The 13,217-nt window shown below is 46.4% G+C and overlaps 1 protein-coding gene across 1 annotated transcript; it reads right to left on the minus strand.

Annotated features, from left to right (window-relative positions):
* Window positions 1-19: 19 nt before the first annotated feature.
* On the minus strand, window positions 20-7,604 carry dusp14 (dual specificity phosphatase 14). The gene is made up of 2 exons (XM_017724221.2): window positions 7,270-7,604; window positions 20-1,866 (listed from the first exon to the last, which is right to left on the minus strand). Exon 2 carries the CDS (start codon window positions 1,742-1,744, stop codon window positions 1,106-1,108), a length of 639 nt encoding a protein of 212 aa, XP_017579710.1. The 5' UTR covers window positions 1,745-1,866; window positions 7,270-7,604; the 3' UTR covers window positions 20-1,105.
* Window positions 7,605-13,217: the final 5,613 nt, after the last annotated feature.

Below are 13,217 nucleotides of genomic sequence, written 5' to 3' on the forward strand. Positions count from 1 at the left end.
AAAAGACAAAACCCAACAATATTTTTCGCTTTTAAGGCTTTATTAATTTCAACACAAGAGCATAATCTTTTTAATTTTTTTAAACATTATTTCTGTGCATCACTGACATTCTGACAGGACAGAATCAACATGGTTTTTATATTTTATGCCAGACTACTTCTCTGGCAATAATTCTGTGAAATAGTCTGTATTCAGGAAATTCTTATAGGAAAAAAAGAACCACTGAAATATTTATAAACTGAAAATAAATGCAAAAAGGTTGAAACAGTTGAAAAAACAACTCCTGATCACATTGATTTCTTCTTCTTTTTCTCTTTTTTTGTTAAGTTATGAAAGGAATCTACCAAAACAAGAACTACAACCCAGCTTCCAACTGTCTTTTAGCAGCACCATTGGTTGGAATCCCAAAATCCTTTTCTAATTTATTCCATAAACATTCTTTGAAGACACAAGAAAACACAGTTAGTGTTCTTCATACGTTAAAACTCATCTCTGTCAAAATTTGTGAATCCCATCAGTGCTGATTCCTTCAAAACCGTGTATGTGTCCCTTGCAATAACTGAATTGACAGTTTTGTACCAGTAATATGTTCAAAAATGCTACCAGTAATCGACAGCAGATTGCTGCCTCTCACAAAAAAAAGATGACAGCGAAACTGGCACATCATCATTTAACGTGGGTGGGATCTTAACCGAAGACTGAAAGCCTGAGTCTCAGCTGCCTCGCTTTCTTAAAGTGACCCACAGGCCATGATTTCAGCCTCCCACTGATTTAGTTCATCTTGCTAATCAAAAATATCTCAGGGTCTGCCACTCCTGACCTCACCAGAAAATCTCAACTCGGTCTAACTTGCTCCCTCTCATCAATAGACAAGAATGCATTGACATCACTGCATCAGCTGATCCTCTCAGAGTCTCACACTCAACACACGGGGGGCTGTAAGTAGTGATCACACAGTCAAACTCTTAAATCGGAGGCTTAGGGGGAGGAGTCGTTAGCCTAGTGACAGGGAGACCAGAAGACGGTCAAGTCACAGTTTGGCAATTATATCTGCTCACCTTCCTGACTCCTTCTCTCCCCCAAAAACGAAGCCCCGGCAAGTCATTTAAAGCCCCCAGTATGGTGCAAGATTCCTACGGTCTCGCTCGTAGACGTCAGGGACGACCCCATAGGGCGTCTGCACCATCTTGACCGAAGTCTTGCCGAAGAGTTTCCTCTCGTATTCAATGAGCTGCCTCCAGAAGCCACCGTTGGGTCGAATGACAGGCCGGCGTGCTTTAACCCAGGCATACGCCTCAGCCAAGGACACTCGATGGTACTTCATGAGGTAGGCCAGGCAGAGCGAGGCTGAGCGGCTGACGCCAGCGGCGCAGTGCACCAGCACGGCACCTCGCTTCCGGCCCACACTGTGGATCTTGTCTGCCACGCTGTCGAAGTAGAGCGAGATGGGAGAATGCGGCATGTCAGCCAGCGGCACCTTCACGTACTCCACATGAGGCCAGTTGAAGTTGGGCAGCTCGATGGTGGCATTGACCACACACGTGATGCCCTTGGACAGCAGCAGGCTGCGGTTGGATGCCACATTTCCACGGCTGAGGAAGAGGGTGGGCGTGATCTGGGCGATGCCGCCCAGCAAGCTCCCTGTCTCGGGCAACAGTCTGGGCACGGCGGCGGGCACCAGGGAGCTGCGGTGGTGGTGCTGGTGATGGTGATGGTGGAAGAAGCCCTGGCTGCGGGAGCCCATTGAGGAAGAACGTAGGCACGAAAATGAAATTGAAAAACCTTGAGGAGGAGCCAGGACTGTCCTTCAGATCTCGTCTGTCATCCCGAAGACGGTACAGTGTGAACCATCAGACTGATGATGATCTGAAACAAAGCAAGCAGGACACAGAAGTGAAAATGAACCAAAACCTCCATCCCAACATGACCCCTCAGTAAAAAGCTCCGAGGTGCTTTATTAAACTAGATGACTCAAACGCCCCCTGCACCACTAATACAGCAACACCCACAGTTGGGTGATGACACTGGGTTGAGATGAGCTAGTCGCTGTTTTTCCCAGCACGTCAGGGCTGCCGTCAGGCTGCTCATTGAGCTCTGTCTGTCAGGGTCTGGCAGAGCCACTGCTTGCTCATGAACCGTGAGATAGCTTGTTAATAGAATAATGACCTGGGTGCTAAGGGTGATATTACAGCCTGAGGGAAAGCAACAGCTTGACGATGACACAAATTCCAGAAGAATATGTATTTGCTATCTGTATTTATATTTATTTGCCTTTCAGTCTACACTCCATGCCAGGTTCTGAGATTGGTGTTTATTTGCACTGTGACCACAAACAATTGACTGTTTGAAAAATGTTGACTGACGTGTCTCTCAGTCGATAACAACCAGCACTACTTTCTCTGCCAAGTAAAGAAAATCTTCGGCCACAACTCCTAAGAACAAACCTGGGTGAGAAATGCACCAGCATGTACTTTATAATGCAGAATTATGATGATAAACGATGAAACCTTCATCCAAACATACTCTCCTGATTATGTGAAGGGCAGGTTATTTGCTAATACACATTTTAGTATAAAGCTTAATGATACAGAACGTTAGGATCAGTCAGTCTTTCTTTGCGGTTGATATTTAACTGGATGACCAGTGTTTGCTTTTGCACTTAGCAGTTAGAGTGAAGATTCAAACCTACAATACAAGTTTGTGACAAATAATTGTTGTTACCTGCCTGTTAATTAGCAAATGTGTGCTTTTCCTGAGGTAACAAAAAACTGACAAGCCAACGTTCGTGTGGCGATTTCACCTAACACCCATTGTTTTAACTCTGACAGACATACTGAGCCAATTTTACTTTCTCCTGGGGTAGCATGCCCGAAGACCCCTGAAGTAAAGGCTTAAACCCATCCATCCATTTTCCAAGCCGCTTCTCCGTCAGGGTCGTGGGGGGGTGCTGGAACCTATCCCAGTGGTCATCGGGCAGAAGGCAGGATACACCCTGGACAGGTTGCCAGTCCATCGCAGGGCAGACAGACAGACACAGACAGTCACTCACACCCAGGGGCAATTTAGCACGTCCAATTGGCCTGACTGCATGTCTTTGAACTGTGGGAGGAAACCAGAGAACCTGGAGGAACCCCACGCAGACACGGGAGGAACATGCAGACTCCACACAGAGAGGACCCGGCCGGGGAATCGAACCCAGGCCCTCCTTGCTGTGAGGAGACAGCGCTGCCCACCGCGCCGCCAACCTTCAGTATTAAACACCTTAATGTCCAGTTGCTAACAGGTTCTAGAATACCTTTTTTGAATTGGCCTACATTAGGGGTGGGCAACATGACGATGTTTTATCATTATTGTGATGCACCATATCACAACATGCTTTCCTGAGTATACTGTGGATATTGCCACATGGACACTGTCCGACTGCACATTTCATTACAAACAGAACATGATGAGTCCTGTTTTATTGGTTTACTGCAGCACAGTGTGTTACAATACAACAGGTACAATGCAGTAAAATAAGTTTGTCTTCTTTTTTAACCTTCTTTTTTTCCATTGGGGCACAATACGGTACCCAGACAACAAATAAGCATCCAGTTTGCAGTGCTGCCATCATCTCTACTATAACAGAGTATTCTAGTGACTAGTGCTATCAAGCCTTTGGAAAACTCATACCAGATTTGTGTACAGTTGCTTGGCCAGAAACAACATGAACGGAAAACAACAGCTGCCCGCAAAAGTGATGATGGGAGACATCTCCTTATGTCAGAAACCTCCTACACTCTGAGCGCCACTGGCTGTGCCCAGTATGCAGCTGATCTCACTGCCCCTCATGCTGCCGAACATCACTCACCCATCACTGCCAACAGCCTCCCAGGAGCCCAGCCTCTGCTGAGGTCTGTATCGGCCTGCTGTTGATTCGGGGAGGGCTGGGAGAGCTTGCCAGGAGCAGGGAACAGCTGAATACAGATCAGCTGCCTTCATTCTCATGCCATCATGTTTTGTGTTATTGAAGTAGCCTCTGCACACATAATACATTTCACCTCGTGCTCCCTCTCAGCCTCGGGGCCCGGGGCACTAACCCTGATTAACATGCCACAAATATCAAAGCAGACACATTAAATATGAATTGAATTTGATGGCTGGGCGGACAACACCTGCGCTCCTCCTGACGCTCTCCACCAGGCTGTACCCTGGAGCAACATGTGGCTGTCTCAGCCAACCGCTCCCTCCCTCACTTGCATTCGTGCGCATCCTTCCTATGAATATGTTCAGTCACAATCGATTACATATGCGCTCTCTTTTAATAATGCCAAACCATCTGTTTGCTTGGGTGTGTGGAAATATGCGGGCATCAGTTACATTCTGTAAAGCCCAGGGTGTGTTGGCACATCTGAGCTTAGGTCTCCTCAAGGCCCACTTTCAATTCTTTCTGTTACATCTACCTTCTTCTTCAGTCCTGCCAGTCGTTTTTGACAGCATATATTCAGCTATGGTTGCTATGGAGTCCACACTCTGAGCCGAATGCTTAGGTAGGCATGGGAACGCAAACTGAGAGAGGTAGGGAAGGGCAACTTGAATATGGATGAGTGTGTGGAATCAGGAACATATGAGAGATATTCTTTATCTTTGTCCACTGCTGTAGTGACCCAGCGACGGGGCAGAGCTGTGGCAGATGGGTGAAAGAGCAAAGAAATGAGGACAACAGGAAAGTGAGAATGAATTAGGAACTTTCTAACTTCAAGTAGCGTACAGTGCGCCAGAGCTGACCTGGTTTATTTCCGTTCCACTCAGGATGACCTCAACCTGTCCACGTCATTTCCCTCCTTTCCCCGTCATTTCAGACTTCATATTGTTATGGCAAAACGTCTTAACTGCCAGAAACCCACAGAATTTAAGGCCAAAATATTTTTCACACAACGATCATAAAACAACGTCTTCGGTATGAGGCAGCGTATTTATTGCCGTGCCGTTATTTATGTAATTATCTGGGGGGTAGCTCTTTACCTCTCTGGATGTCTGGTCCCCCCCGTGTTAAGTTTTGGGGATTTGGACCTCTCTGGTGGAACTGCAAGGAATTGGGGCTGTGCTTTGGACCCCTTCCTCAAAAGAGTTTTCAAAGATACAGCAGTTGTAACTTGGGGAAGGATGTGTCTTGTGAGGATGTAAGTGAATGATCTACTGTCATCAGTGTAATGTTGATTTTGCATTTGAGACCTAAACATTGAGCTGGACCTTCGTTTTGAGCCTGTGGTTGTGCCTTTAATTCGTAAAGACGTATAACTGGCCTGGGAAACTCCAGAGAAATCTGACCCAACACTTTAGACTGCTGTGACTCTCGGCAGCACATGGACCAAATTTAATGTGCTTTTTTTGTGTGTCATAACTCAATAATGCTACTTCTTTCAATTTTAGTGCAGCTTTACTGTGTCAAGTCATTTTTTGACTTATTCCAAGTCATTTTGGACCATTTCTACTGGTCCTTTTGCAATAAAGCGACCATACAGTGTGGCGTAAAGGGCACCTGGCATGTTAAAAAAACTATTCATGACAAAAATGGAGATTTTGCTTCAACAGCGAAAACGTTTCCTGCCTTTTTGTCCGGCACTGAAAAGTGAACATCTTTGCCATTTTGACTGGAAAGGAAATAAATGAAAGGGAGCATCTTATCATCTATCAATCAATCAGAAACTTTGTGGCAAAATCAAAGGATACATCAATGTCATCTACATTCAAACACAGAAATGAACTGGACAGCCCCTCAAATGGAGGTATTACCATCCGTGGGAGTCCCCTGGAGTACAGCAGGGGCAAATAAAGTGAGCAGTGAATCGAAACCCCCTTGAGATCCACATAGTGCCCGCTGTGTGAGTAGGTACTCCGAGTATATATACATTAGCCTGGCATGTCAAGCAGGCATGCATGCGCATACATCACTCGAGGAGCTGTCGACACTAATGCATATCACACATTCTGAGGTGTAGGACTCGGGTGGGGTGTGTGTGTGTGTGTGTGTGTGTGTGGGTTCTACTGGAGTCTGATTCCACCTGTGCAAGCACTAATGGCAATGAGAGATGCCTGTGGAGCAACATGAGCCCCAAAATGGCAGCTTTTCTTCCACACCAAATGTGGAAAATAGGAAGCAGGAGCCGGGCCATTACTCTTCTGGCTGCGCACAGGCCTTTGTTTTGAAATTAAACAGTAGTCCGATTCAACAAGTGGGTCCCACTGCGAGACGCAGCCCTCACTATTAAGCCTCATTCAGTAGTTCATACCATTTGTAACATGAGATGTGACGACGGGACGTGTTACCTTCGTATCTTCCAGTCACTCAACAACAGATACCTTGACACAGATTGATATCAGGTCATTCAGAACAGATCCGGATGGCCTCTTGTAGAGAAAATGCCATCGGATTGAATCGTGAAAAGGGCTAAACGATGTTTGGGGGATGTATTCAGTTTAAATGCGAGCATTTTCTATAAATTCATTTCTAGGCCTGTTTTTTTTTTTTAGCCAAGAAGACCATGATATCCTCTTTTTTTGTGGCATGAAGCCCGAGCACTGAAAGCACCAGTTACTTGTGATGGTTGTGACGTCACAGATAAAGAGCATCTGGCTGGTCTAACTCGTCTCTTTGTTGTTCGGTGAAATTGTGGTTTTCTAGAATAAAGATCGCGGCTTTCAGATCGAGATTTCAACACAGACGGATTCATCTTTCAGCTGCGGTCGTGAACGAGGACTGAGATGGTTGGTAGCCCACCTCCAGCCAAAGTAGCACTGCGCCCGTTTCACGACTGGATGGAACAGGTTGCTGCCAGTGAAGGAGCCAAAGCGTGGAACATCTGAGATGAGCGTGGCGCGGGGAACGCGTCTACGACCCCCACCGCCCCCCACCGCCCCCCCCCCCCATTCCTAAAAGTCTGTGAATCATAACCCGGCACCATTTAAGGTGGAACGGAGAGCTTCGTTTCCAAACTAAGCGCATAATCCCCAACGCGCCTTAATCCGCGTCCAGTAAACTTCCAGCAAGTGATCCTGTGTCGATTCCTGGTGTTTATGGCAGGATATGAGATGTGTTTGGCAGCCTGGACGCAGACCCTCATTCTGGAGTTACACTATTCCCGAGCTACGCTGGGAATGACGACGTGCAGCGACACACCGGCGCGAATGCGGCGGACACGCGTAAAGAGAGTTAATGTGAACGCGCGACTCCTCCGCCACCGCCGCCTCCGACCCCCGATTCCAGATCCCCCCCAGAGTAAAACTCACCTGCTGCACTTCTTCTTCAGCTCGCTGGCGGAGGCGCGGGGGGCTCGGCGGGGGAAGTGCCCGGTTAAAACGGCCGTGTGAGCCTCGACTCGGAGGGTTCAGGCATCGCCGTCCGTCTGAGCGGCTCCATTCAGGCAAATGAAGACGAGCCCGTGGCCATGGCGAGAGGGACGAGCAGCCACGTCCGTCTGTGGGGGGAACTCAGCGCACGGCTTTAGCAGCGAGACACAAGCGCCTCCCCTCGCAGTGAGGAGCAGCGACACCTCACTGGAAAAAGCCTTGCGCGCCGCCTGCACTGCCATCAACCTACTTGTTGCGCCCAGCAGTGAGCCAAAAAAAGGCAAGGGCTCGCATCAATAATCGATAACCGTATTATCGAAATATCGCGATAATTGAAATTAATTAGCGAACCTAATTGTGCAAACATACTTTACATTTATATTTACGGCATTTGGCTGACGCTCTTATCCAGAGCGGCTTACAATTTGATTGTTTTACACAGGGAGGCGAAGGTGGTGTTGGGAGTCTTGCCCAAGGACTCTTATTGGTGTAGTGTAGGGTGGTTACCCAGGTGGGGGATTGAACCCCAGTCTACAGTGTAGAAGGCAGAGGTGTTACCCACTACACTGACCAACCACTATCCTGTTGCTACTGTCAATACAAATACTGTTGTGGTTTTAAGGTTAAGTACAGCTGTAATTACTGTAAAACTGTTATTATATTAGTACTAATATTCATTCGTTTTCTAAGCCGCTTCTCCCTTGGGGTCACATGGGGGTGTTGGAGCCTATCCCAGTGGTCATTGGGCGGATGGCAGGATACACCCTGGACAGGTCGCCAGTCCATCGCAGGGCAGACAGACACAGACAGTCACTCACACCCAGGGGCAAATTAGCATGTCCAGTTGGCCTGACTGCATGTCTTTGGACTGTGGGAGGGAACCAGAGAACCCAGAGGAACCCCACGCAGACATGGGGAGAACATGCAGACTCCACACAGAGAGGACCCCGGTCAGGGAATCGAACCCAGGCCCTCCTCGCTGTGAGGCGACAGCGCTGCCCACCACGCCACTGTGCCACCCTGTTTCTCATATAATACTCAGATAAAACTAGAGATAAAACTGCTAGAACAACCCAGCCAGACCAGCATAAACCAGTTCAGACCAGTGTCGACCAACATGGTTTTCCAGCAACGATACCAGCTAACCTACAGTTATGCAAACGATGCGTTTCTCAGTCTAATTCTGTGTCTTCACAAACCTGAACCAACTGATCAGCTGATGTTTGATCCCATCATGAGCCCATAAATGGATGTGGAAGGACTCAAACCTGGACTGCAAGGCCTCACTAGGACCTGTGCTCTGCTAAACTAGCCTGCACTAGTCACTAAGCCTGGACTGTAATGTAAATACAGACCAATGATTATCGTCTGTAGAATTGCTGCTATGATCCATCATCCATCATCATGATCCAAATGTAGTTATCCCTTCTAGTAAAATGTCCCTGCTGGAAAAAAACAGTTTCTGTTGGTTCCTGGTGGTTTTGTAATGTGTTTTGGCATTTTTAATGGGTTCATATCACAATGGAAAGGATCGTAATGGTTTAACAGGTGACCAGTGGCTATGGCTAATGGCCAGTCACTCTGAGTGCAATTTTATGGTGTTCTAATGGGATCTGAAGATGTTCTGCCAGAAACTAGAAGTCTCTGCTGGAAATCCTAAAGCCAATTCCCGTTAAAATTGTTTTGGATGCTGGTATGCTGGTCAGCCAGCGTTACCATGTTGGGTGACCAGCTACATCAGCACCAGACCCACATAAACCATGGGATGCCTGCTGATCTGTGTTAGCTTTTCCATCAGGGATGAACCACAGGAGAGCGTTATAGGGCCTTAAACTATCGCTCGCATTTACCCTGAAGATAATATAATTACTGTATAATTATCCTCTGGGTGAGCTGTTAACATTACTTAATCATTTCTGTAATAACTATATTCTGTATATCGTGTAACCTCCAGTGGTTCAGCTTGAAACCAAAATATTGCCACACTGGATCGCTGCAACCGTCTGAGCTCATCCCTTTCACTCTGTAGCTGAGCTTCTGTTTTTTTGGCATATCATTCTGTGCCAGTCTGAAATCTACGTCATAATCCTTCCTCATGACATTCATAGTACATATGAGTGTAGTTCATTACTTGGTAACGCTCCGTTTTTCAGTGACATGACGTTTATGCTTGAGGCGGCTCTTTGGGTGAATGCTGGGAGCCAGTTTGTGTTGAAGAGGCAGGTCATCCAGTGAAGCGTTTTCTTAGGGGTGAGTGATATGGCAAATCATAAGTAAGTAAGTATAAGTGATACTTTTTTGATCCCACAACCGGGGAACCGGGGAAATTCCACCTCCGCATTTAACCCATCCGTGAAGTTAAACACCACATACACACTAGTGAGCACACACACACTAGGGGGCAGTGAGCACACTTGCCCGGAGCGGTGGGCAGGTCAATCCACGGCGCCCGGGGAGCAGTTGGGGGTTAGGTGTTTTGCTCAAGGACACCTCAGTCATGGACTGTCGGCCCTGGGGATCGAACCGCCGACCGGGCGGCGCCACAGGGCCAGATCCCTGACCTCCAGCCCACGACTGCCCCCAATATTAAGGTCCGTAAAGACATTTTCACAGTATGTATTACGCACAGCATGTGTTGTAGTTGTAGTCCGACATTTTAAAACCATCAGAAGCTCAAAAATGTATTTATATTTAACATTTCACAAACTGTCCTGCACAGAATCCATTTAAACAAAACTAAACACGCTCGCTCTGAAACGACATGCATTTGGTCAGTGATCAGTGGTCTGACCATGTCCACGATCTGACCATATCCACGATAAGCTCAGAACGGCATATATTGTTTATCATGATAAAAAGATGATCAGGACAGCGATAAAATATTGTCATATATCTGACTTTATATCTACAGTCAAATCTAGCCAGAATGCTGAGATATTAGCAGATTATACTGTTGCTTGAAATGACGACACCTTGTTGCGCACTGGAGACACACATAATAAACGGTAATAGTGTAGAATAAATAGGCTGTTTGAGGGGATATAATAAACTCCAGCTTTCCTTTGCTGAGTAGCTGTGCTGCGAATGCCATCAGGGTAAATGAAAGGTAATAGATGTTTGAGATTTTTGTCGCAGACGCCTTACAGAATGACGGCGAAAGAAACTGGGATTTCCTAGATGGTCTCTGAAAAATGGCCTGTTGATTTTTCATAACGGTAACATGGTTACTGGGGGTGGTGGAGCCTATCCCAGCAGTCATTGGGCAGAAGGCAGGAAACAACCTGGACGGGTTGCCAGTCCATTGCATGTCATACACACAGACATAAAGTCACACACATTCACACCTAAAGGCAATTTCCCATATCCAGTTGGCCTGGCTGCATGTCTTCGGGCTGTGGGAGGAAACCCACGCAGACATGGGGAGAACATTCAGACTCCCGTTCAGATAGGATCCGGGGTGCCCAGCCAGGGAAGCGAAATCTTCTTGCTGGGAGGTGACATTGCTACCCACAGCCTCCCCATACAAGAGCATGCAATATTCAGTTGTGAGGCTGAGTGCTGTTTGATAACTTAACTTATAAATAGACTAAAACAAACAATAATAGGTCGTAATATTGACTGAGTATGAAAAGCCTGGCATGAATGTGGACCTGTTCGGAAGCCAAAAGAGCTGGCTCTTATTGATGAACTGAGACAGATGATATGACTCACTGAAAATGTGAGGAAATGGAATAAACATGGCCATGATTAGTTTGCATAGTCTATAATGAAGTCCAGTGTTTTCTATTGTATGCATTCTTGAATTAGAATGATTTTACAAAGAGAACAAAAGTGATTATTAGAGCAATACCTGCACTGTTTCAGCCCCACAACTGTACAGTGGTAGAATTATTTACTATACAATTATGTTCTCTAATAATGGAACCGAAGACATACCTTGAGGTACCACCCCAGAACAACGTTGGTGAAGTATACAGAGTAAAGCCTTCCCAGAAGAGTAGAGGCTGCCACCGCGGCAAAACTGCCTATCAGAAGAAACGTTGGATAAGCAGGTGTGTGCCAAGTTTTGGAGCTGTGCCGTGTTACACGAACCACTTTTTTCTTCTAATAATTCTTAAATGAGTAGTCCTATGTCTCCTATGACTTGGGAAAATGCTATTAGAAGGCTTACCTCACTCTGGTCCTCCTTACAGGCCAAGGTAGCTCTTACATCTCTGACTGTTTTCGTGCACTTTCAAAGCCCATCTTCTGAACTGCGTCACAAAAAACCCTCTTCAATCACAAATGTCACGCGTCTTAAAGTCTCAACAGATCCGTGTGCCAGCACACAGTCAAATGCTAAGCCTTGGTACTTCGTGCCATGCCAGGAAGCTTTGCTCGCACCCCGGTGCTTCGGTCACTCCAGCATTTAAAGCCCAGGACAAGCCTTTTCATCTGAAGTATTTCACATCGCAGTCCAGCACAAAAGCCTCACTGTTCCAGTTTCGTGGCGTAGTGGTCTCAGTGGCGGAGGAGAGAACAAAGCCTAAAAGGGTCAGTGGCACACCTGATACTTCCAGCTTCTGAGAGTGCTCAGAGGCCCAGGACCACAGGAAGGGTTAGACGTTCACATTACAACACGGCTTTTCTTCTGGGTGCCACTCTTCCGACAGCCGGTTACATCACAGCTTTGCTTTTAAATACACCAGGATGTAAGGAAGTCATAGCCATACGTTCACCTGGGGGCCCACTGCTCAGTTTCTACCGTTCCCTGCCCACATACACCCGATCCAGCTCATCAACTGATTATCAGGTCCTTCATGAGCTGGATCCAGCGTGCTGAGGCAGTGAATAGACACCAGGAGGATGCCTGACATACATTTATACCCTGCTGAAAAAACAGCATGGAATTCTTAGAACAGCTTGGGGTTTATGCTGGTTTAGGCTGGTCTGCTGCAGGTACTTGATTACCCAGCATGACCGGCATCCAAAGCACAACGTTTGCCAGCTTTGGTGGTGATCAGTATAACAGCTTCCAGAATACAACACGATGTCGCAAAACCTCAAAGTTCAAAATGATAATAAGAGCAAGAAAAGTCTTCTTAGCTTTCAATTGAAGTTGATGGAAGGAAATATTTTTCCAAGTAATTTTGAAGCGTTCCTGTTTAATTTAACACCATGCCTGTCGCCCCATTCATCATAAAATTTTAATACATTGTTAAAGGGCAGCTGACATTTTCAAATTCTGTTAAAATATTAAAAATGGTAAGAACGGAGATACAGGGTACTTTGTCCTGACAGCAAAGATATGCAGTTTTTTCTAGCAGCGAAGTCAAAACTGTACTCCAGCAATAGTGTTTCTAAAAAAAAGTGACCACTGAGTGTCCGTCGGTCAAAGCTGAAAAGCATGCCAGGTCGACAGATAAGTACATTAGGGATGCGTATGCACACATACCCAAGTATTCAGGCTGTTTAATGTACATGCAGCACCACAGAACCGGTTCTGTAGTTAAGAAATTTTCTTAGCATGTTCACCACGGCGCCGGGGAAAAGACAACACTAGCTTTTCTCCCCTCTCTCATTTAGGTGCCAAGTTTAGGGAAATAATACATTTTTTTTTCGTAGATTGATTCGCTCTTAAAAGACAATTCTCAAGAAATGTTCCTATCCAAGGTTCTGCACAGTGTTCGGAGCCAAGGGCTGCAAAAATGCTCTAAAAGTTCAGAAGGCATAAGCCCCAGGCGTGTTCTCAGATCACGTCTGGTCCTGAGAGACAAGCACCACATAAGCGTGGTGCTTCACATCAGTGTTCCTGTTGTTTAATATGGGTTTTATTTTTCTTACAACGTCCTGCATGTTCTAACCATTCATAAACCGAGGGTACTGTGTTGGCATCTGGCTGCAGGTAA

The sequence above is a fragment of the Pygocentrus nattereri genome, chromosome 17 (assembly GCF_015220715.1).
Source record: "Pygocentrus nattereri isolate fPygNat1 chromosome 17, fPygNat1.pri, whole genome shotgun sequence".
Taxonomy (NCBI): Eukaryota; Metazoa; Chordata; class Actinopteri; order Characiformes; family Serrasalmidae; genus Pygocentrus; species Pygocentrus nattereri.